At 42.1% G+C, this 23,134-nt stretch overlaps 1 protein-coding gene across 1 annotated transcript in view; it reads left to right on the top strand.

Annotated features, from left to right (window-relative positions):
• AIG1 (androgen induced 1) overlaps positions 1–23,134 on the top strand; it is a 421,887-nt gene that overhangs the window by 123,178 nt on the left and 275,575 nt on the right. Inside the window, exon 2 of the mRNA XM_088451753.1 lies at positions 10,482–10,637. Coding sequence (XP_088307879.1) covers positions 10,482–10,637 — 156 coding nt within the window. The remainder of the gene's footprint in view (positions 1–10,481; positions 10,638–23,134) is intronic.

The following is a 23,134-nucleotide window of genomic DNA, read 5'->3' as shown; positions in this document are numbered from 1 at the left end:
AGGGGCTCAGCCAACAGAAAGGGAGCTTTCAGATTGGCTTTTACTCAAGACATTTACCGAAAATGACCATAAAATATGCCAGCATGCATTACACCCAGCTTCATTTCCCTGTCTACTTTTCATCAACCGATAGCATGCTCATTCATCACTTATGTAAGGGTTGCTGATGTTTCAGATCCATAGCAGTTTATGTTTTGATTGTGATTTCTGCTGGAAAAGTGACCTTCCTTCAAGGTTGATGTATTGTATATCAGGAATATTTACAGTATATTAATGGCAAATAAGAGCTAAAGTTTTTATCTTTATTTTCTTCTATTTTTGATGTACCACTAGATGAAATGTCTTAGTTTTTCAGGGCTGATAAACTAAAAATAATTGCAAGGTGTCCTTCCTTCTGTAATCTGAAATCCAATAGCACCTCTTCTGAGAGTAAAAAATACAAGATTTCAAATTCCTTAATTGTAAGTAACTCATACAAAGCACAATCTTTGCTGCCATAGTAACTGCTTTGAATTCATTGTAAATGAAGGTATCATGGCTGCTGTAATAGAGATACATTAATTGGACGATTGTGCTGTGTTAAGTATAAAAACCATATTGTTTTACAGTGTAATGTTGTAAAATAAAAGATCATAACTGGACAAGATGAAGATGCTAAAAAAAACCCATCAAAGTCATCAAACTGAAAAAACAAAGTTAACCACTTAAATCGTTTAAAAGTTTACTGTGTTTTACTGATGTTGTCCACAAAGTTGTTTTAACTGTTGAAGGTTCTTGTTCACTTCTTCGTAGATTTCTATAGACAATATTATCAACAATGCCATCTGCACTGTGGGAGAAAATAATCATACGATATGAGGTGATTAGGACTCTAGAACTGTGTTGGCTCCTACCATTATCTCCTGTGGTGCCTGGTGCCCACTTCTAGTCCATCAATGCATGTGTAGGATTGTGATCCTATGCATATGCACTAATCATCAAGCAGGCTTCTAGGGACTACATCAGCTGCAGCCCCTAGAAGCCTGATAGGGCTGATGTTATAGCAGGGGAGTGACTTCCCATTGGGAGCACTTTCTTCTGCTAATTGCAGTCTGGACTGGGCGTTACAGGAGAGAAAACACCATCCCCTGACACTGCCTTTCCGGTTGTAGTTTTGAGGGAGATCTTACAATGGGGAGTCACTGACACTGCTAGGTAGCCCCTACAGGTGGCAAAATTTACTTACAGTATATAACTCTGCCCAGATATATAATGCTCATTACGAAGATAGAGATAATGTTGAAGTGGCGACTGTTGCTGTGGTGTGCTGGTCTACATTGCAGCACTACAGAAAAATTACTTTAAAGGCAAATTCTACCTCCACCCACTCCTTCATTCACCTTCAGTTCTTTCCCTCTTGTTACTGAGTCCGAGGTCATCACCCTTTACCTTCCACCTTCAACCTTTTCCCTCCCAACTGCTTTACTCCAATACAGAGTATTTTTGATCGCCTTACAATATCATTCCCTCAACAATATTTATCCCCTCCTCAAAATTATTACCTACTTTAGCTTCATAGTAACAACTCCATTTAATATAGTTAAGCCCTACAATAATTACCTTCATAATCCCCATTGTTAATTAACTCCAATAGCATAACATAATTACATTCATGTATATTAAACTCCTAATTACATTCCCCGGTTTCATTAAAACCCTCAATTCTAATTAACCAAATGAAATCAGGAATGTGTGGTGTATTGTCCCCTACCGGCTGGTTGAGCCTGAACAGAGCTGGGTGTGTGGGGCACTATCACCTACAAGCTGGATGGTACTACAGTATTCTACAATGGAAAGAAGTCCTAACCAAATGAAATCAGGAATGTGTGGTGTATTGTCCCCTACCGGCTGGTTGATCCTGAACAGAGCTGGGTGTGTGGGGCACTATTACCTACAAGCTGGATGTTACTACGGTATTCTACAATTGAAAGAAGTCCAGGAGTTTGACTTGTTAGGCTGCTGGACTTGAATTTAGTAACAAGAAAGGTATCTTATACGGATAAATAAAAGAATTCTGGTCAAAATACAATATTATTTCAGTATCAGAATCATTACATAATACCTAAAAGAAAAACGTACCTACTGCACTTTGTTTCACAACATAATTGTTTAGAAGAAACAAAGGCCCTCATTCAGAGCCACTCGCTATTTGCGGTCGTTCGTTCTAAAACAAGGGGTGGCTATTCAAATGAACCCTTCGCTGTTTGCGGTCTGTTCACGCCTCTAGGTCTGAACGAGCGAACAAAACTTGCGTTCGTTTTGTGGAAAAATACGCCCCCTGGCCGCTCGCATCCTACGTCATGTCCGCTATTTATTAGATTAATCGAGTACATCGAACAGGGTATGAGCTGCTCGCTATTGTGGTTGGTTTTTGCTACCACAATTTTGCGAGCAGTTCTGGCTTTAAATTAACCCAGTGACGTGGTCAATGACGCTGCTGTTTTAAATATGCACACCCATAAAACGCCCGTTTTGACCTTTAAGCACGCCTGCGATCGGATCTCCACTCCCCGTTTTCAAGCACCTTCCCCTGTTTCCACCCACATACGCCTCATTCTGTCACTCAAAATAGCAGGCATTCGCTATTTTGCGAGCACACGATTTTCGGTCGCACTGAGTGGTTCGCGCATGCGTATTTCGATCCGTACGCATGCGCAGTTTGGCAAACATCGCTCGGAGCGAACGAGCAGCCACTTGCGTCCGGTTCTGAATCAGGGCCAATGTCTCAGACTTATTTATAAAATACATGTAGCTTCCCAAGACAAGCTGGTCAGTACAATACTGTGCAAGTGGTCCAACTTGTAAAGCGCAACGGAATATGCTGCGCTATATAAGAAACTGTAAATAAATAAAAATAAATAAATAACTAAAAAGATGCAGTTATTTAAAGCTGCTATAAATATGTAAATGTTACAAAACAGACTAAGGTGAGAAGAGGTGGAAGTCAATAAACCCAATATCTTTATTTGAAAATTGCTGCTAAATCATTAATGTTTTGAGCTATTATGAATTAAGTTAATTAAAAATGTTAATAAAAACAAAGTTTTCACTAGGCCTTGGGGGTAGGAAGGTTTTTAATAATTTAAGAAAGTTTGACTAAGAGCAGAAGCATAAACTATTCATTAAGTCTAATCTCTGTAGTGTGATGTAGCTTTGAAAATTATATTACTAAATTGAACACAAAGTATCATGGAACCAATTATTTTAGGTTTGCATAATGTAGTGGCCCACAACTTTTTCTGGTGTCATGACACATGTGACAACACTGGTGTCACATAACTAATTTATTTGTGACAAATGTATTTAAAGTATTGTAATAACTATTTAACTAACTATTTAACGCACAGAAAGTAGGAATTTAACTCCCTTCACATGGATCCTGATGCTACACTAGATAGCTCTAACACGCTAACTATACGCAATGCCGTTGACTTAGATGGCCAACATTATAAGTAATGCACGTGTCACACTGAGCATGCGTCCTGAGCACGGAGACGCAGAATTGGGCACAGGGAGTGTGGGTTTTAGTGGGCGTACCTGTGTGGTAACAGGAAAGTGATTAGGCAGACGCAAGCATGTTGTGGATGTGTTGCTGACACTAGCTGTGTCCAAAGGCACAAAGCCGATCACATAGGTGTCCATGTTTAGACGGAGAAACTGCACCTTCCATAGGACTGGTGGAATTTCCAATGGTGCATCCGATGGTGCATTTTAAGTCACACTAAGAAGTATTTCCACAAGCGCAAGATGCAGCAAGTGGGCATCTAAGTTTTAAAGAACTTGTCCATAGCAAAGTAAGATGCAGATCTGGCTGCATCTTTTGCCGCAGCCACGTCTCTCTGAAACTCAGAATCGGGCCCTTGATCTTGGCACTGACACCAGGCACTATAGGCAGCATTACCATTTCAGACTACACACCCATTTCTAGCACTCTGATAGCCCTAGAGCAGTCCCCCAATTTGTGGTCTTGATGAATAAATTATATTTTATTATAACAATATTTTACTTTGATTCAAATGGTTCAATTAAAACCCCCACAATTACTGCCTTATAGTCAAATAAATATTTCATCAGGATATTTCACGTTTAGCATGGTGCTGGGCTTAAATTCAGAAATACAAGAAGAAATGAGCAGAGAACTGATGTGTCTCGTAGTGCTGCGTCTGTACTGGTGTCAGCTGCATTGGTTCCGGCAGTGGTTGTCTGCTTTATAGTCAAGAGTCACTTTTACTCTCGTCTGGCTCAGCTTTATGCTTCAGGAGCCGATGCTGTAGGAGATCTTAAAGAGAGGTGCGTGAGTGCATGTGGGCACTGTCCAAATGTGGGTCCTGTCCCAAACCCCATGGATCCAGACCCAATTCCCTAATCACCAAGCATTCATCAGCTATCTGTATTGCAACTGCTTAGCGCTTCTAACAGACACCTGTGTACCGCTGCTGTCTGGATTGCAACTGTTTTGCTCTTCTGATAGACACCTGTGTACTAAATTTGGCCTGTTATCTGGATTGCAATTGTTTACCCCTTCTGTAAGACACATGTGCCTGATCTTGCCTGCCACTTGGAGCTGCACCTGCTTAACGATTCCTTTACTGGTCTGTGTATTTGACTCTGCCTGTGCCCTGAACTTCATCTACCCTCTTTGAGCAAGAAACCCTGTATACAGGTGAACAATTCACTATTACATTGCTCTTTTAAATTGTATTTCTCTGCACATTGAGTCCATACTTAAACCTGAGGTAGCTCATAATATTCTGTGACTGAATCACCAAGCCATAAATAATGGATCCCACAGAGGGTCAAGCACAGCAGTGATTCAAGCTGTTCAAGCTTTTCAAACTCAGTAAGTAGCTATGCAAATGTGTTAAATTGATATTCAGGCTGCAAACGTTTGTCAACTTCCAGCATGAGAGGCCAATGCCAGCAGTAATTAATTCTGAACCTATGATTCAACTACTAGAAAAATCTAAAGGTGACTGGGCTCCATGCAGGCAATTTGTGTCACAGAGCAGTTTAGTCTCCCAGATGCATCCTCGCACATATCACAATGACATGTTGAAATCTTGTCTGGGTTACACTGTTCCTGGAGAAATAAGATCTTCTTAATGCATTGCCCCTGTTTACCCGGGTCTTTGCTAAGGCTTTTTTTGACTCCCATAGAGCTGCCACAGCAGAAAGCAAATTAGTTCATTTGCGCCAGCGTGCCTAGTCAGAGCTTGAAAATGCCATTGAATTTAGGCTATGAATGGGTGATACTGACTGGAATATACCAGTTATATGATATGAGTTCAGTAGAGATCTCAATGAGGAAATAAAGGATGAATTAGCATGCATGGATTTACCTGTAGGATTAGAGGAGTTTATGGACTGTTATAAAAACCATAGACATCATCTGACAGAAAAGAGAAGCAAAGGTCATTCCTTTCCATTTTATTTCCCTCTCTCCTGTTCTAGTTTGTCCTGTATATCTAGTTTGTCCTGTACATCAATACTCTATACCTGTTGTGGAAAAAGCTACTCTGATACCCCTTGAATCTATTATATCAGGTCGAGTCAGACAGCAAACAAAATCTTTATATTTGAAACTATTAAAGGACACCATGAAGTTATAATTTTGAATGTTATGCGTATTCTAAAATGTCCTATAGTACTTGGTATGCCTTAGCTGCATAAACACAATTGGCTAATAAATTAGAAGAACAAAGAACTTTCTTTTGCTGAAGTGATTGTACCTGAGTCCAGAGTTTAATTTTTAGTAACCTTAAAACTTGAAATTTCCTCGCAATGTTATTACCAAGATTTTGTGGATGTATTTGACAAGAAACAAAGCTGAAACTTTCCCCTCAATGTCGTATATACATTGATGTCCAGTTAATATTGAAACATACAGTTGATGACAACTTAGTCTGGGTTTTTTTCCTTCAACTTCACCTGCTGGATCTATTCAACAAGAATAATGTTTGTTTGTTTTTTTTAGCCCTGCATAGATCTTTACATATGGTCACAATAAGTCAATATCTGTTTCCTCTGAATCCTGAGCTTTTTGAACATCTGCAAGGAGCTAAAATCTTTACGAAATTGGATTTGAGGAGAGCCTTTAACTTGACCCTGGAGGGTGATGAATGGAGGGTGGCTTTCCGAACCCAATATGAGCATTTGTATATATAGTAATGCCTTTTGGTCTGGTTTAATGTCCCTGCTACCTTTCAACATTTTGTGAATTATGTTTTCCTAGATATTCTGGACTGGGATTGTTGTCATCTACAGTACTTAGACAATATATTAATATCTTTTGAGAATTTAAAACAACATCTGATTCATGTTACTGTAAATGGGTTCTAGACCAACCACTCATGGCCTGTATGCTAAAATGGAAAAGTGTTGTTTTGAAGCCAACAAAATAGATTTTTTTGGTCATGTAGTTTTTGCTGCTGGAGATACACAGGAAAAAAGGCAATCTGAGATTTGCCTGAACCCTGAGATGTAAAAGCAATCCAGTGTTTGGGCTTTTCTAACTATTAAAACCAATTTATTAAAGGATTTTTTAAAATTTTCCTCACTAAAAAAGAAGCACCTTTTTATAAACTCAAGGGGCCCTTCAAACTTTCCCGGTGTTGTTATCCTGATCCACAAAGTCCATTTGTTTTAGTGGTTTATGTATCAGAGTCAGCAGTTGGGATTGTCTTGTCACATCTTAAGGGTTTTAAACACATTTTTCATTCCTGTAGACTGTGTATTGGACTCGATCTGTGTCCAGAACTTAAGCTACTCTCTTTGAGAAAGAAACCCTGTATACAGGTGAACAATTCACTATTACATTCCTCACTTAAATTGTATTGTATTTTTCAGCACATTAGGGACCTCATTCAGACCCGGTCGCTAAGGTGTGCTCGCTCTAAGCGATTTTCGCCCGTCTGTGCATGCGTTTAATTCGCCGTGCACTTGCGCAGGCCAGTCTTTGCGATCGGATTTTGGTTGCTCGTAAGCCACTATCAGGTCGCTACTTTGAGTGACAGATAGTGCCGTTTGTGGGTGGTAACAGAGGAAGGTGCTTGTAAATGGGGGAGTGGTGTTGCGGGCGCGGGCGTGTCAGGCCGACAAAACGCCGTTTAATAGCCTTTCTTAATTAGCAAAGTAGCGTAATTGTACACGTCACCTGCATGTATTTCAGCTAGCACTGATCGCAGTGCTTATGGCGGGGAAAGGCAACCTCAAGGGCTGCGAGCAGCTCCGATGGCTTTTGATGTTACCGATTAATCAAACAATTCCAGGACATGACGTGTGTTGCGAGGGGAAAGTCTTTATAAGCTAGCGAGTGCTCAGTGCCGTAGCTCGCTAAGACATAGAGGGTGTCCTTACGCCACGCAGAGCGATTGAGGAATTTGAATATCTGGATCCTTTTCGCCAGCGAGCGATCGCATCTTGCGAGCAGGTCTGAATGAGCTCCTAGGTCCATATTTGAACTTGTTTTCTCAGAATATTCTGTAACATGATATCCTCTGAATTGATGTGTGAGGTGGTGTTACACTGAGATCCAGGGCTCTGCAGTATTGTTGTCAATGGTAGGTTGTGAAGGGGAATTAGAAAGTAAATGCTTAAAGATGGAGAAATTGATGTGAGTAGAGCAAAATGTTTAAAAAATGTATTAGAGCTGGTGTGCAACCAGCAACTGTGTAATGTATGTAGGTAAAGTAATTGAGAATTGGCTGCAGAAAGAGATGTGAGAGATAAAGGTGAAGAAGGGAAAAGTGATCTAAACTTGCAATGATATTTACACTCTCTGTAAAATGAATTCCTTGGAACATACTGTAGCTTAGCGTATTCTGGGATAGTGATGGAAAATCAAGTATTGGTGACTCTGGTCCTGATTCAGAGGGGATCGGCATGTAATACCGCCGGATCAAATACCAACAGCGACAGCCTGGCGGGTCAAAATACTGACAGCTGAAGGTGAGTACCCTAACCCTCTCCTCCCCCTTCCTCCCCACACCCTAAACCTAACCCTCCCGGGGGGTGGCTAACCCTAACCCCCCTAGTGGTGCCTAACCCTAAACCCCCCTTTCCCTACCCTAACCCTCCCGGGGGGGTACCTAACCCTAAATCCCTCCGGGGGTCCCTAAAGTTAACCCTCCCCCTCGCGGCTACACGCTAAAACACCCGGCTTACCTTTGTTCGATAAGCTAGGTGTCAGGATTTAGTAGTGGGACTAATAATAGGCATCTGGATCTCGACACTTATCTTTAGTCCCATGTCGGGATGGGGCTGTTGGAATATTGGCAGGTGTGATAGCGCCTGCCGATATCCTGACTGCATCCTGATTCAGTTTCAGGGTGGTAATGCAGGCACTCTTGCAATAGCAGGTGCAGGACTGTGCAAATGCTAATCTCAGTCTTCCCTTTGTGATCCACTGTGTGATGGAGAGTAAGAGCCTTCCCTTTGTGCTCCACAAGTGCTAAAGGGCAAGCACACTGGCAGCTGTAGTTCTACTATAAATAAACAATAGTATTCTAATTTTCACACTATTACCCCTGCACCCAAAGGCCAGGGGTGCAGGGAAGAGCCCTGGGCTTCATTGTAAGCCTGGGGTGCTCGGAAGAGGGGGAACCCCTTTATTGGGTGGGGTCCCCACCTCCCCGGAGATCCCCGGCATATGCTGACTAGCTTGGGGTGTTAATTCTTTGGCCGGGGAGACCAGGTGAAAGGGTTCCCTGGCTGTGTCATTACACCCTGGCTAGATTTGAGTCCGGTGCTGGTTTTTAAAAATAGGGGAACCTAACACCATTTTTTCCCTATTTTTAAAACCAGGACTGGCTCTTGGTAAATTCTAGAGTTGTATCTTATCCATGGAAAGTACTTGCGAGTTTGGCTGATGGTGTGTTGAATCGAGATTGCATTCTCACCCGAGACCTTCTGTCTAAATAGAGAAATCTTTCCCTAGTTTGCCTTTAGTTAATTTCCGAATTGCTGAAAATGGTTAAACTCACCCGAGATTGCACTTTTGACCAGACACAATTCTTAGTAAATTTACCCCTAAGAGTCAGCCTTTCAGTCCTTCCACATTTGGCTGCACAGATGTACACAAGGAAGGGAGTTTGAGTGGCATTTGCATAAAGTCACAGACCTTTAACGGCATTAGACGCTGCTGTGTGCGCTTCTCCATACACCTCTGAATCAGGCCTTCTTCTTTTCTATCTTTTTTGGAAATGTTGTCATTTTATGATTCTATGGGGTCTATTCGTCATCGCTTAATTATACAAAAGCAGGTGAAAATTAACATTATATTTTTGTATAAATTAAGTATTAGGGCCAATCATCATAAAGGTAATGCACGGATATCTCCTGCTTACCTTTCACTCCTGATGTGGCCCGCTGTGACCTAAATTCATCAAGCTCCGAAAATACAATATTTTCGGAGCTTGACTGCGGGAGCATTCACTATCTTCAGATGGCGTTCGTTCCCGCACCCTGGGTTGTGAAGAGGGATCCATTCAGATCCCTCTGCCACTGCCCGGCTCCTTGCTCTGGATGTTGGGGCTTTGGGTTGAGTCTGACAAATTTTCACTGCTTCGGAAGGATTCGTGAAGACAGCTGATTTTCGGATCAGTATCTCCGCACCAGAGCAATGATGACTTGCGCCACACTCGTTGCGAGATGAAATGTTAATTGTCGGGTGCCACCCAGCTCCCAATAATAAAATAATGAATAGGCCCCTTAAATATATAACTTGTAAATGGTGGTCAAATAGTATATTATTAGGAAAAGTTGAACCTAATGAGGAGGAATTCCAAACACTCTTGGTAACTATATACTTGTTTGTTTATAAACTTTATATACTAAAGGGTTTGTTTATTAATATCCAGAGAATATGCTGATTTTCTGCAGCAATAGAAATGCATCTATCATCTTAATTCATCATTAAAATCTTGCTGAACAATACTATTTGCCTCTTCAATACTGTCCTGGATCTATAAGCATTTATTTATCTCTTTCCTGGATTCAGTATATGCATAGGTGACCTGACTAGTTGGTTCACACATGCACAGTGGAAGTTAAAGCCCAGACTTGATGCTTTCAGTTCCACTAAGAAAAAAAAAATATTGTAAAAAGAGAAATAGATAAGAATACCTAAGCATTTTTCAGATATTGATGACTGTAAGCATACTATCATCTGCAGTGACCACTTTAGGTAAGGGTGGGTATTTTTCGCCAGCCATAGAGCATTATGTGCTTTAATAAATAGACCAATACTTTATTTATTTAGTAAACTGCTCTCTTCTGCAATTTTACAACATGATTTGAAGCAGCATTTTTTAAAGACAATACATGTGTCTATTGACTTTAAAAATTTTATTGAAAAATGTCCAATATAACTAAGTGTCTATTTATATACACCTTAACTTTTGCAAACTTTTTACACTAACTGTAACATTGTCATTCTTTTACAGGTGATCCAAGCTGTCTTTTTTGGGATTTGTGTACTGTCTGACCTGTCCTGTCTTCTAACAAAGGGCAGTGACAACCAAGAACAAGAGCGGCAGCTAAAAAAGCTCATCTCCCTCCGTGACTGGATGATGGCTGTGCTAGCATTCCCCGTAGGAGTTGTAAGTACTGTTTGTTTCATGAAATATACATTACACATATTAGATAGACTATAATATGAATAATGTAAATAATTATTACATTCATGTGCAAAATAAGTTTATCTGTGATACTTTTCGACCAGCAACTATTACCAAGTCTGGGAGTGTTGTGATCTCAAAACTGTGTGCATATCTACACTACAGTATGTGTTCCTGTTCCAACTTTAGGCCCATTTAACTACTTAACACCAGCTTGAAACTTATAACAAAGAAGTTAGCTCTTAGGCTCATTATCAATCTGGCAGCCCTGATTCACCAAAACTAAGGGTGCTCTTTTTAAACAATAGAAAAATAACAATAGATCAGATCCAGGTAACTAACAAAGAAAAACTCTCTGGGGTCTATTCATCATCACTTAATTTCTACAAATTCTAAAAATGAAGTGTCCAGGCCATTCATCAGGAAGGTAAAGCAGGAGATATCACAGATATCTCCTGCATACCTTCCTTTCCCGGAATTTTCTCGCTGTCCCCATACACTAGTATGGAGAATAGAATTAATCAAGCTCTGAAAATACAATATTTTCAGAGCTTGACTGTGGGAGCAGTCCTGTGTTGCGAAGAGGAATCCTTTCGGATCCCTCCGTCTCTGTCCAGCTTCTTCCGCCGGACTCCAGGGCTTTTGAGCGCATGCGTGACCTGTAGGTCTCGCATGCGCACTAGTGTCACTGCTCCGAAAGGAGCAGTGAAGCGCTTCGGGGAAACAGCTTAAATTTCAGATCAGCTGTCTCCGTGCCTGAGCAATAATGAATTGCATCAGCGCTCGCGTCAAATTAGTATGTCAATTATCGGGATCCGTTCGGACCTCGATAATTAACATAATGAATAGATCACTCTGTCTCATACTATCAATAGACACTTTTAGTACAGTGATTTGGCTTTTTAGGTTGTATATCCTGGATTGGATGGGGCTCTGCAAAAAGTAGTTAAATATATTTCTACCTTATACTGTAACTCTCAATGGCATGAAAGCAAGGACCAGGAATAAATAAGTTTCTGTCTGTATGTACAATAGATGATGTCTTTCTAGCACACATGAAAACCTTACCTAATCTACTCAAGGAAATCAGAGGCACTGAAGTTTATCTTCCCTCTTAGATAAATGCTACATGCTAGCTAGAAATTAATTTCTCCTTCATCCACTAGGGGACACTGGAGTATATACCTTGGGGTGTAGACGGGTGATGAGTGGAGCCTGGCACTTTAAATTTCTTAAGAAGAGTATCTGGCTCCTCCCCCTCTATACCCCACCCGAATTCAGTTTAGATGATGCGCCGAGGGAGCCGGATGCTTTCCAGGGCTGTCCTCAGCCATTTTTATCTTCATTATTTTTACTTTTACATTATTTCACTTCAACAGGCAGACTGCTGGCTGTGCCAGTCTGCCTGCACTGTGGGAGCTGCCGGTGGGACCCGCCACAGCTGCATGCGGCTTGTGTCTGGGTCCCAGGCCATAGGGTCAACGGACTCTAGGGAGACCCGCCACAGCTTCCTGCGGCTTGTGTCAAGGTCTCCATATGCCCACCACGCAGTGGTGAGTATTCCCATTCCCTCTTGAGTAGCAAGAGGCATGGGAACACTGAAAGTCGCGGAACCCTCCAGCCAACATGGTGGCGGCACAGCAGCAGCTTATTCATACATAAGAACAGCAGTTAATACTGTTGTGTGCTGCCGCAGAGTCCTTATGACTCTGCTCAGAGACTCTACTTATATTAATGTTGCATATATATATATATATATATATACATATTAGCTTAAGCAGCGCTAGTAGCTTAACGGGGGCTGAAGGCGGAGCTTAACAAAGAGGCACAGTACTCCCGGTTTCCTGCTCATGGGGACCGGGGTGGAGGCTTCACATCAAATCAGCCTGGACTCAGCCTCCTTTTATCATGGCTATCCTAGGTGTCACTATGCTTACGGACTCCCAGCCTCTCCTGTGAGCTGGGAGTACGTCTGAGGGAGGGCTGCCAACCTGGGTACGGGGAGAGGCGATATAGAACTCTGCATAGCCCAGCTATCAAGTGGCTTCAGGAGGCGGGGCTGGTACTGGGGCAACATACATGCCAATATATATAGGCTTGGAAGTTTGGTGGCGTCAAGTCTAGTTGAATAATACACACGTGCATTATATACAAACGTGTGGTTATGGTTCTTTGTGTTCTGTTCAGTTAAATATCTGATACACTCCCTTTCTGGGGGCCATAATTTACAGGAAGGAGCTTGCTCTGTCCGCCTCACACATTGATCTTGTGTTGCAATTCTTCCAGGTCTGGTGCACCACATACCTACAAGATGCTCAAGTAATGATTTGAAGCAGAAATTAGGTTGATGTTTATGAACATATACAATATGTATGTATAGATGTGATAATATAATATATAAATATGTGGCTACTGGTACATACTACATATATAGGTGTGTATATCAGTGGGTGTGTATACAGATTGTGTGCTTTATGGCACAATTAGAGTCAGCACGAAAGGTTGTACTGGTTAGCATTTTGCCTCTCAGCAGGGGTGGTTGCTTCACAAAGGATTTTACTGTAAATGGTGATTATAGATAAAGTATGTTCTATAGGGCTTACTCACTCTGGAATTATTGCTGTAAGTCTACTCCATTAGCCTATCTTTCCCTACTAACGACATAGGCACGCTCTAGCTTCTTAGCACATAGATTGGTTATTGGAGAACATTCTGTTGTGTAATTGTATTTTTCTGTCTACAGTATGTACTGTACATCCCTATGGAGCACTCTCTAATTACTGGGATGTATTATCGGGTTCTCCCTGATCCAGTTCCTTTAGCCTAAGAATTTTTCTCCTTCTTGGGAGTATTGATAATCCTTTCACTGTTGTGATCCTGGTCTCTTAGTGGGACAGTACATGTTTTCGCTGTCAACTGTGCTAGTGTCTTCACACAAGGTGCATTTTCTACAGTAGCAGCTCCAGTCTCCAGGACCAAGATATACAGTGCAGGCACCTACGAATTGGTACTTATTCTGTGCAGGAGGGTGCTGGGTCTGCAACATTGTATAGAGGTCAGTAAGAATCCACAAAAGGATCCAAGTGGTCTTGGTTGCTCACAGGTAAGAGGCTTGCTCCAGATTTCTAGCCAGACACTAGACAGATCGTCACGCTGAGAGGCGGGTCTTTGAAAGCCGAGGCCTGAGGCTGCGGGAAGAAACGAAGGCGAGGGGCCTGGATGCACGGGTCTTGGTCGTTGGCGAGACCTAATCAAAGGTGCGGAATCTAACCCACGGGATGGTGTTCGCCAGTGACCCCCACAAGCGGGATATGGGCTTGAGCTGCACCCCATAAGCAGGTTGCGGTCCCTTGACTAGGTGGCCAAGCCCCGCGGGAAAAGGAGAAATAAACACCTGTGGCCCAAGGGCAAGGTGCCAGTTCGGGATATTGTACTTGAGGTGCAAGGGAGTGTGCACTGCGGAGTGTGACTGCGCACATACCCTACCGGGTTGCCGGTTGGAAGCAATGCACCACGGTGCAATACCATATGAAACAAGTAGCGACCACGGAGTCCAGTAACGAGGTGGGTAGCGGTATTGGACCCGGACTGTGGTGGTAAGCACTGGAGAGGTGGATACGTATAGCTGCACTCAGGCTGTGATGGTAAGCACTGGAGAGGTGGATACGTATAGCTGCACTCAGGCTGTGATGGTAAAGCACTGTTGAAATGGATGGTATAACGCACACAGGCTGCGGTGGTAAAGCACTGGTAAGATGGATGGTATAATGCACACAGGCTGCGGTGGTAAAGCACTGGTGAGATGGATGGTATAGCGCACACGATCTGTGGTGGTAAAGCACTGGTGAGATGGATGGTATAACGCACAGAGGCTGCGGTGGTAAAGCACTATTGCTCATGGAATACTGACACGCTGGGATTAGCTCACTGGAAGCAAGGGAACCTGGAACCAGAGACCACTAGTAACACTATAAGCGACAATGGTTGTTCAGGCAATTACCTGATACACAGGAACCAGATGTATACCCCTGGAAGCCTGCTGATTGGTCCATAGCGTCAGCTGACCGGCCAAACTGTTAGGGAAGGAAGGCAAGTCACAAGGGGAAGTGTCATGGCGGAGCCCATGACGGAGACTCCGATCCCCGCGCACCAGGCCGCCCGACACACCAGCATCAGGGAGAATGCTCAGCACCTCCCACGTCGCCGCACCAGCCGCCCGACTGCCCGGGAAGTCAGAGGAAGCCAGCGGGATGGTAAGGGACGGCTGATCCCCGGCTGAACTCTGACACAGATCCCTTTACTGGGGGAATCTAGCTCTCAGTGCAGTACAGCACACCTATCCCAGCACATTACTACTGTACTAGCAGATTTCTGTCTCAATAGGGTATTTCCTTCTTACATCTACACTCTAAGACAGCGTTTTTCAACCACTGTGCTGTGGCACATTAGTGTGCCAGGAGCAGTTGTCAGGTGTGCCGCGGCAGTCAGCTCAGCGCACTTGTACTGTAGTGTGTTTTATTCATGTGGAGGCCATTATGGCTGACAGACGGGTTACCATGGTAACCAGGCTATACACGTGGAGGAAGTGACACATTTGCTAGTGACGTATTTCCGGTCTCGAATGTACACGCGGTGATTCAGAGGAAGGATAGCCACGATAGTGAGGACGGCAACCTTCCAACCACCGGGAGCCGTCACTTCCGGACAGAACAACAACATCCGGCTCCCGTCCTCGTAAACACCAAGTGGTGGGAACATTACGGATAAAATGTTTGGTAGGAAACTTTCGGAGAATATACAGAAATCACGGACTGACCTCCCTTTGAATGATTGCCATGTTTTAGTTGATAGGTTTTTAGTTAGTCTGGCAATAGGATAATTTTTTAGATAGAGAGAGGGAGTATATAAGCTTCCCTTCAGGCTATTCTCATTATGCCTTGAAAAAGATTAAATTGAAATCGAAACCTGTTGGCTTTATCAGGATCCAGGCTGTTGGGATATCTTTCTCCATCAGGGACTTTCAGGTCATCTACTTTGGGGACGCCTGAGGAATTTTGTAACTATGCCCATATGTCTACCTTTGTGGACATTACCATCTGGTGAGAGACATATCCATAACCTGCATCACTGTTCATGGGAAAACTTTTTATGTGTTTATGCTATCTGTTTACTTGATGTAGACTGTATTATTTGGTGAGAGACCATCTGTTATTTGTAATTTGTCAATTTATTAAAACTATATTACACTATATAGATTTCTTTTTGGTTTCTATGTACAACTGATGATATCCAGTGGAATATTTAAAGAAGCTGCTGAGGGGATTGTTTTAACAAAGTTACTACAGTCTACTTGTTTTGGAGACCACAACTTCCGATAGGAGTACCATATTTATCCTGGGAAGATTTTGATTCTACTTAGTTTTACTTCACGATTTCCTTTTCCTTTCTTTTGGGTATCATGTGAGGAAACAACAAGAATCCTATACCTCGATAAAGAATCGAATGACAATTTTCCAAGCGCCGGTAGAAAATATATGGTGATATTTTTCTTATCTTGCTGTATACATTAGAGAATCATTTGGGGTAGATTCTCCTTCACCATTTATCCACGGGCTGCTAAATATTGCGCTGTGAATTTCCCTATCTGTTTTTTACAATGTGTATGTATTATTTTATGTGGGAGTCAATGTGTATGTTTTTCCATTGGTCACGCAGGCTACATCGCCAGATAGTGTGGTTTGGCAATTTTAAAATCTTGTGCAGTGTGCCTCAAGTTGAAAAAGGTTGAAAATCACTGCTCTAAGACCTTCCTTTTACATTGATTATTCCACGAGTTCTATCCACCCATGTAGGATAGACTGGTCACACAGTCCAGAGAGTTTCTGTTCCTGTGCCTGCTACCTCTTCCTCGAACTACACGCATTGTCTGAAATACACTGTAGGATTCGGATAATTCTGCCATTATTACCAGTGATAGGCTCACTGCTAGGGAGTAGGTGGTGCATGGAGGCCGTGTCAGCCATGCTGGCAGTTCCAGTCTCACACATTTGTATCCCTGCATAGCCATGTCTTCTTTTGGAAGTGCTGTTAATCCATCCTGGAGGGACTATATCTGTCAATTATCTTCGGTAGTTTTATCCCTTTTGATGGGATCGGGGTTCCCAATCATATCAACCTTGTGTCAGGACTGCAGTTTTCTCGTCTCAGCAAGGGACATCACAGGGTTGTTTCTAAGTTGCTGCCATCTATTCAATGGGATTGGAGGTTTTATTCTGGCTCACCTCTATTGGGTTGGTGTACTTATTAATATTAAGTTCCGGGTTGTACAGTGCTCATGTGTGACTTGCTGTGTACGTCCTATTTCTTGCCAGGTTTGTTTCCAGACAGCAAGGACAATTAAGGATTCCTGGTACCTGTTGCCACGTGACCTGTTCTGAGTTATATACAGGCCTCCCTTGGGGCATGCCTTATTGCTTCCTCTTCTGGTTGTTGTTTAGCCTTATTGGTCTCTTTATCTATCCATTGTTTTTCTCTGGGATGCTGGCATATATGTGACTCTAATTGATAGCTGTCAATTATTCTTGTTTGGTACACATACGCTTCCGGTTGGGTAATCCAATTAGTCAATGTCCTCTCCCTAAGGTATGGTGGCATGAACTCTCTGACTTATTTGGCGTTCCCTTGTCAGTTCAACTGGTCCTCGGGTCGGCCTTCCCGGAGTTGGTACTTGGCAATGGACTTTTGACCTTCCCATGTTGGCTAAGTTATCTTACCAGTTTTTTGTTATGTTCTAAGCCCTGCTGTATCTTCGTGACCAGTGTGGTGGTTACAGCCAGGGTCCTGAGAAGTTCAGTTATCTTTTACAGCTTGGGCCAGGAAGCCAGAATTCTGGCACCCTTCTGTCAACAGGCGGGCATTTGGAAGTCAGCTGTACTTTGCTGTTCATGCTGTGTTCTCAGCTCTTGTTCCTGCTGTTCCAATTTTGTAGTTTTCCCATGCGGAAGTAGATGCTGGTCTTCAACCGGACTCAATAAGGGTGCAGATTTTACCTTCTCTATCTGTTTTCAACATCAGTTGCCCTGCTATCTGATTTGCGAACCTTTGGCAGGGAGTTCTTGAGTCCAGTTTGGTTCCTCTTCCTGTTCGTTGGCATTTCAACCTGGTGGTATTTTGCTTCGTCAAGCCCATTTTATTTCCCAAACTATATGGACCTCAAGTATGGTTCTGCACGGCAGTTCTGTGGTGGTTCTTGCTTTCGCCTGGTAGTATCAGAGTTCTGTCTCTGTCCGGTCTTAACCCCCTCCTTTATTTTTCTTTACATTCTGGATAGCATGAAGCTGGCCTCATTTATAACTAGATAGATTTTTCACATAGTTCATTCTTGTGGTTCTTATTGGTCGGCTGTAACTGCATTTTCTGCATGTGCTTATGTTTTTCTGGAGTCTTGTTCTCATATTGCTTCCATGCTCCAACAGATTCTTGTTGGTGCTCTCTGCCACACTTTGTGTTCAGTGGGGTTCTCAAGGGCAGTCAGGCAACGTGCTTCTGCTTGTTGGCTTGCCATGTAGCTGTTGGGGTACACAGTTCATACCTGTTAGGTTCTTTCGTTCTTCTCTGCCGACCTCTATTTTCTGTTGGTCGCAGGGTTCTGCAAGTTTCTCAGCACCTTCCCACACGGAAGGTCTGCTTTGGGACGTCCCGTGGTTTATACTCCAGTATCACCTAGTGGATGAAGGAAAAAATAGGATTTTGGTACTTACCGATAAATCCGTTTATCCGAATCCATAGGGGACACTGGATGCCCTCCCAGCGCTGTTCCTTGTTGTTGGTTTTTTTGTTGCCTCTGTTGGTTGTTCTTGGTCTTGGACCTTCTTAGCTGGTTCCTTCTTCTCCTTTTCTCTCCTCTATTGGTCTACTATCCGTCTCTGCTCGGCTTGGTTAATCTTAACTGAGTTTGGGTGGGGTATAAAGGTGGAGGAGCCAGCTACTCTTCTGAAGAATTTTAAAGTGCCAGGCTCCACTCATCACCCGTCTATATCCCATGGTATATGCTCCAGTGTCCCCTATGGATTCGGAGAAAAGGATTTATCGGTAAGTACCAAAATCCTATTTTCAACTTCAAATTGAAAAAGTAAAAAAATACATATCTAGGATTAAACTGACTTTTTGAGTAACACTTGTAAAAAAAAATGAATCCGTTATGTAGATAAGGAGATCTGGTGACGACTGCTAAATTTCCAGATAAATTCTGTATTTTGGTGCTCAGATTATTATAGGAATTTTAATACTACACAAACAATGGCATCCCTTGGCCAAGCCTGCAATACCAATTTGGAGAACTTCAGATGTTGGGAATGTTTACGTACTACTTTGTTTTTAAATTAGCCCAGGTAGCAGCTTTGTAGTCTCCCACCATTGCAAGAAATAAACTTCGACTTTAAAGATGGATATGCTTTTAATTTGTTAGCAGTACAATACCAAATAAAACCCACCTAGCCCTTTTTCAAGAGACCACCTCACTTCTTTGCCCCTCTCCAGCCACTAGGCATCTAAAACACTTTACACTCTATTGAGGGAATTCAATTAGGTGCAAGTTTGCAAAGGGCGTTAAACTCGCACACTTCACCTTAGATTTGCACACTTTGCCTTCATGCGCGCACCACAGATATTGTATGCACAATTTAGTTAGAAATGCCAATTTGCACTACTCACAGAGTGTGCAAATTTTGTCCAAAAAATGTGAATAGGAAAAATAGCACAAAAAAGTGGGGAGACCTTTCTGGGCCCCCAAAAAAGTGACAACTTTGTTAGCAGAGTCACATAGAAGACTGTAAGTGGGCATAAGGAAAGTACCGCTTTTAAAAGATGTCAAATGGCTGATTTGCGCATTTTTAAAAAAAGGTAAATAATGTAAAAGCTGTAGAATTTAGTTTAATTGCAAAGGGATTAAACGGAAGAAGGAAAAAACAAAAATAAAAAAGATGCATTGGGGGTAATTTGAGGTGACTTTATAAAATGTAAACAATTACAAAAAGCAACTATTTTTCAGCAAAATAAATAATTTCTTTAATTTTGGTGTGCATTATTTAGCTAAAAAGCTTATTTTGAGGCAATTTGAGGCCATTTATTTTTTTCACTCCAAAAATTAATGTAATTATTGGCCCAGTTAAGCTAATTGAAAACTTCCAAATTACTAATTAGTTATTATGGGAGGGGTGGCTGTCCAAATGGTTCTGAAGTCCTGACATTTTTACCTTAAAATAAAGATTTTCCCAACCTTTTCACCTGATCAGGAGTTGCAAGCAAATTAAGGCGAATTTACTCTGAAACAGAAATGCGAGTTTGGAATTGAATTGTAAATATAATTTGCAATGCAAATTTGTTGTGAATTCGCCTCAGGGAACCAAACTCACACCTAATTGAATTCCCTCCTATCTCTCTAAAGGGTGAACTCATAAAGCACAGCCCTTTATATTTTGGAGAACCCCTTCTCAGGCAGTCACTATAATTAGCCTCTCACACCCCAGTGGCAGTATGTTATCCTGTCTTCACCTGGTCAGGCACTGACAATTTTTTTCCTGCAAATACTTTTACCTTTGGCCTCACAATAGGTCCAATTACTTGACTGTCTAAACCTGTAAGTGTGGTCATGCCTTTTTTAATCCTGTAGGGGAGGATATTAAAGTCCAAGGTCTAAATAGGTCGACAACTAGCGCCACCTTGCCTGTAACCTCCAAAATATAAATATATTCCCCTAATATTTAGCCGTATTATATATATATATATATATATATAATGTCGATGACCATTCATTGGTCCACAATGGATGCCAGTTGTAAATTTCTTATTTGCCATACGCAGAATGCACTCACCAGGGCTACTTTATTAATCACATCATGATTCCAAGTTTTCCAAGTCGACGTTTAGACCGCATAAACAGGGTCTTCCTCAGAACACCACCAGCGAACACAGGACACATAAACACCCACCTCCCAGGGCCATCTTATATACCAATTAGTCCAGTCTATCGCTGTATCCCCAACATCCCTCCGGGACCGGAAGTGACACTGGCGGGACGGAACATGATTAAAACTACTTTATATTACTGTAACCGTGCAGCTTACAACAGGCTACTTTGAGGACAACTTCCAACATCATAAGTACTCCAATGCGGAAGTTGGGAAAACCACAGCAAATGATTTAATCCATATGCACGAGCCCGAAATTACGGTATGCGTTCCAACCATACCGGAAGTCCTTGCATTCCAACAGCTCCTATGCATCACTTCCGGCCGGCATATTACTTCACCCGGTGACACAGACTTTGACGGAAGGTTCCACACTTCTACCCGATACTCGTTGGTTCCCTACTCTCCTATGTGACAACCAACACTGGAAATCACTTTTTTGTATCAATAGATACAATGAGCTTGCTACATATTTCATACATACATACCCACATATATGCATGCATGTATACACATCTATACGTACATTTATAAAATGGCTCTGGGAGCATGGCACCAGATATACACAGTTAGCATGTAAAATGCATGTAACAAAGTGCAGAACCATCACCCAAATAAACCAAACAAACACATTATACAAATTATACAATGGGCATCTGAGAAAACAAAACAAAACAAAAAAAATTATATTTCCAAATATTTCCTATATGAAGTGATTCAGATGATTATATTCATTTAACCCTTTTGGGGCCATTGTCTCCATCCTGTGGATCCAATAAGATTCCTTCTTAAGTAGTAATAGGCCATGGTCTCTGCCTCTTCTAGGTGGGGGATCCAGTCTATCATCATGTACTTTAGTGTCAGCACTTGATGACCCTTTAACAGAAATGATCTGCTACTGGTTTGTCAGTGCCATTCTTGTCATAGGCCAATCTAATGTCCGACCTGTGCTGAGCCATCCGTTCACGAAAGGTTTTCACCGTCTTTCCGATGTACATTAGACTGCATGGGCAGCACAAGATATAGATGATGTGGTCCAATTGACAGGACATCCGATGTTTAATCATAATATGTTTTCCACTATGTGGGTGTGGAAAGAGGTTCCCACCAGTAATGCCCTACAGGTGGTACAGCCTAGGCAATGGTAACAATCATTTTTCCCTGGTAACCAATTTCCCTGCTGTGGTTTTATGGTTGACATGTTAGTCCTGTAAAGGAGATCTTTCAAATTCGCTCCTCTACTGATGCTCTTTGAAGGTGGTCTGGTCCCAATTCCGCTCAGACTCTGATCAGTCCCTAAGAGATGCCAATACTTTTTAACAGACTTTTGGACAGATCTCAAACCAGTGTCACATCTGGTGCCAAGGATCAGTCTATCATTCTGATTGGGGATAGCCGGCGATTTTCTCACTCCACCTGATAGCTAACCTTTCCTGGTAAGGCATCTTTCAACTGCTTGCCTGTTATATCCCAGTGCATAAAACCTTTATTTAACCTCGTTCAACTGAATCTCCATTGGATCAAGCTCAGAACTATTTCTAAAGACTCGCATAAATTGCGATATTGGGAGGTTGTTTTTAAGTCCATCCGGTTGATGGCTAGTGGCCAACAGTGTTGTGTTCATATCCATAGTCTTTCTGTACAGGATATAAGCCAATCTACCATGTTTCTTAAAGATTAATACATCGAGAAAATTAATTTGCTTTTCATCTATTGCAGAACTAAAACATACAGGACTGTCTAATTTATTCAAAGCCTCAACTATCTCATGAAAGGGCTCAATATGTCACGCCTTTATTTATTATCGTCTATGTAACGTCGATAATAACTAATACTCTCCTTATAATTGGACAAAATATGGCATAGCGCACGTTGATCCATGTACCGATTTGCATAAGATGGGGCCATGCTTGAGCCCATGGCTGTCCCAGACCTTTGTATATAGAAATTATAACTGTACATAAAATGGTTACACTCCAACACTGTTCTCAGAAGTATCAACAAAAACTCAAATCGGTGGCCCTGTATATGGACCTTGTACCAAACATTGACGAACTGCCTCTACACTACCATCATGTGGGATGATGGTGTAAAGGGAGCTCACAACCATGGTGGCCAAATAGCAATGATCAGGGATGTCAAACAGTTTCCCAATGCCTTGCAGGAAATGGCCTATATCCCTAGTGTAGGTTTCGGACTCAGTCACACATTGTGGAGATGATGGTCACTTAGTTCCACCAAAGGATGCAATACTGATCCCCAGGCCTAAATAATTGGCCTGCTAGGGGGATTGTCAAGTGACTTGTGGACTTTTGAGAGTGTGTACATGATTGGAGTTATCGGAAAATCAACCATCAGAAAATCTGCCATGGTTTCATTAATCCAACCCTCAAGGAGTGCCATACTAATAAGACCATCCACCTCCTTTTTAATCCTGAGCCCAGGATTAAAAGAAACTCTCATATGTTGCAACATCATCAAGCAGTCTGCGAATTTCTGAGTCATATTTAA

This window comes from Taudactylus pleione, unplaced genomic scaffold, assembly GCF_031769625.1.
Source record: "Taudactylus pleione unplaced genomic scaffold, aTauple2 ptg000006l, whole genome shotgun sequence".
NCBI classification, from domain to species: Eukaryota; Metazoa; Chordata; class Amphibia; order Anura; family Myobatrachidae; genus Taudactylus; species Taudactylus pleione.
Note: the sequence above shows the minus strand (reverse complement) of the source record. Positions and strands in the feature narration are given on the sequence as shown.